This window comes from Mandrillus leucophaeus, unplaced genomic scaffold, assembly GCF_000951045.1.
Source record: "Mandrillus leucophaeus isolate KB7577 unplaced genomic scaffold, Mleu.le_1.0 Scaffold993, whole genome shotgun sequence".
In the NCBI taxonomy this organism is placed as follows: Eukaryota; Metazoa; Chordata; class Mammalia; order Primates; family Cercopithecidae; genus Mandrillus; species Mandrillus leucophaeus.
Window position 1 is genome coordinate 21882 of NW_012110841.1, and position 2740 is coordinate 24621.

The 2740-nt window shown below is 49.6% G+C and overlaps 1 protein-coding gene across 1 annotated transcript in view; it reads left to right on the plus strand.

Annotated features, from left to right (window-relative positions):
- Positions 1-1056: 1056 nt before the first annotated feature.
- Positions 1057-2740, plus strand: part of PRKRIP1 (PRKR interacting protein 1 (IL11 inducible)) — a 37915-nt gene continuing 36231 nt past the window's right edge. Inside the window, exons 1-2 of the mRNA XM_011971228.1 lie at positions 1057-1243; positions 2292-2370. Coding sequence (XP_011826618.1) covers positions 1118-1243; positions 2292-2370 — 205 coding nt within the window. The 5' untranslated portion in view covers positions 1057-1117. The remainder of the gene's footprint in view (positions 1244-2291; positions 2371-2740) is intronic.

Consider the following 2740-nt stretch of genomic DNA (forward strand, 5'->3'; position numbering starts at 1 on the left):
ATTTCAGCACTTTGGGAGGCCCAGGCAGGAGGATCACTTGAGCCCAGGAGTTCAAGACCAGCCTGGGCACCACAGCAACACCTTGTCTCTGCAAAAAATAAAAATAAAAAAATTAACTGGGCGTGGTGGCATGCACCTATAGTCTCAGCTACTTGGGAGGCTGAGGTGGGAGGAGTGCCTGAACCCGGGAGTTCAAGGCCGCAGTGAGCTATGATCGAGTCCATGCATTCCAGCCTGGGCAACCAAGCAAGATCCCGTCTCTAAAACAAAAACAAAAAAACAAAAAACAAAAAACAAAAAAAAAAGTTATAGAAGCATAACCATTAATACTGTCAGAGATTATGTACAGGAAGAGGCAAGGGCTAGGATCATTGAACTTGTCTTTTCCAAAAATGCAGTGATTGGCAAGAAAGGTGGGAACCTGTGTTCTCTCTCTCCCTCCCCCTAGTTTATTGTTCAGGGAGTTATTGGAGAGGGCTGCGCTCAGTCACGAGTCAGGGCCTTTGTGAAATCCTGCTTGCAAGCAGAATGAGCAGACATGGTTCCTTAGATCTACTACTTTGTCTCACACTACGAAAGGGTCATTCATTGGCAGAGGTGTATTTACTGGGGGCCAGGTATAGAGTAATTCGAGAGGGAAAAAGGAGGCAGGTCCCAGTCTTCAGGGAGCTCAGTGACATGTTTGCGCTGTTTTATGTAAACAGGAGATTGTCAGAAATGGAGGGGGGACCAGACCCAAGGAAGCGCCCGGACAAAGGCAGGAGGCGAGGAGTGCTGATGGAGAGGAGGTGCCGAGAGCATCAGCAGGGCTGCTCGGTGGCACGAAGACGCCCGCGGGGACAAGAGAGGTCGGCTAGGGCACCGGAGGGCCACCTCCCCTCCAGGGACGTGAGCATCTAGCTGCACTGATTTGTTGTTCAGGAACAGGAAATGAAACCCCACAGCTTTGATTACAATAACCCACGCCAGCCTCAGTCTCATGAATATTCAGCAGGCTGCTTCCGGCTCGCAACCCCGCCTCCGTCCCCCTCTGCGGAGACTGCGTCTGCGTCGCCGGCGCGCGGCTCTGTCGTCATACTTGCGCGCTGCCGCTCGCCGGGGAAAGTGGAAGGCTGCCATGGCGAGCTCCGCCGCCTCCTCCGTGCGACCGCCGAGGCCCAAGAAAGAGCCGCAGACGCTCGTCATCCCCAAGAATGCCGCGGAGGAGCAGAAGCTTAAGCTGGAGCGGCTCATGAAGAACCCGGTAAGACGAGGCCTACCCCCTTCCTCTGCAGCGCCTCTGGGTTCCCGCAGGTCCACCTTCTCTACCTCCAAATTCAGAAACTTGGTATCCGACCCTCCCAGAGCAGTCTTTGGGGAAGAGGAGGAGGAGGCTGTCCTGGAGATAAGTGAACTTCCCGTCCTTGTGTGAGAGCCCAGCTTGAATGAAAGCACGGTGGAGCGGCTTCCCGTGCTCTAAGACCCCTTCTAGTTTAACTTTCTGTGAACAAAAAGCGTTAGACTGAAAAGGTAGAATTTGTGGGTTAGCAAAAGGGTATTTTCTAAACAACGCTGATCGTTAGAGAGTGGCAGAGACGTTTGGAGCGAGTTACTCCTCTCCCGCCCACACCCCCTCCGGGCCTCGGTCCCCTCAATCATAAAAACAATTGAACGGGAAACGTCCTTTATACCTTTGACCAGAAAAGCTTGACTCTTCTCCCCTCGTAGTGTTAAAGTTGGCGATTTCTAGCTGGAAACTATGGCTTAGGTTTCTCAGTTCTGCTCTGGAAAGTGTAACCCTGGGAAGGTGTGGACTGTGTTATACCCAAGAGTACATAGGATGAATAAAGCCACGACAGAGGGAAGAACACAAAATCAGCTCTGTGTCCAAGCAGCAAAGCAATCCTGCTTCATTAGTCAATTAAAATTCTTTGGTGATAAGAAATGTAACTTGGGGTGGACTTTGTGGCTCCTGCCTGTAATCTCAGCGCTTTGGGTTGCTAGGCGGGAGAATGGCCTGAGGCCAGGAAGGAGTTCAAGACCAGCCTAGGCAACATAGCCGGTCCCTGTCTCTACAAAAATAAAAAAATTGCTTGGCATGGTGGTGCACACCTGTGAGTCCTAGCTACTCTGGAGACTGAAGCGGGAGGATCACTTGAGCCCAGGAGTTCAAGGCTGCAGTGAGCTATGATTGCACCACTGCACTCCAGCCTGAGGGACAGAGCAAGAAGCTGTCTCTAAAAAGAGAGAGAGAGAGGTAATTTTGTTAGCAGGTTTATACTTAGAAATGCTTTCATGTTTAAATGTTGCAGGACAAAGCAGTTCCAATTCCAGAGAAAATGAGTGAATGGGCACCTCGACCTCCCCCAGAATTTGTCCGAGATGTAATGGGTAATGTCTGTGTGTGTGTGTGTGTGTGTGTGTGTGTGTGTGTAAATATAATGTTTTAAGGTAGCTATAAAAGCCCTGTAGTTAGTATTTGTTAAATCTCTGATGAGGGGAAATGTTTACATGTTCAGTGTTTTGCTTTTACCATGACGGGGATATGGTTGCTTTTATTTGTTCATTTGACATCAGTAAATTTAGCTTGAGGGTTATAGTTGCTTATGTTTTGGTACTATAGAATTTTTTCCTGCACTGTTGCTTTTTTTTTTTTTTTTTTTCTTCTTTTGGAGACAGAGTCTCAGTCTGTCACCCAGGCTGGTTTGCAGTGACACCATCTCGGCTCACTGCTACCTCCGCCTCCCAGGTTCAAGCGATT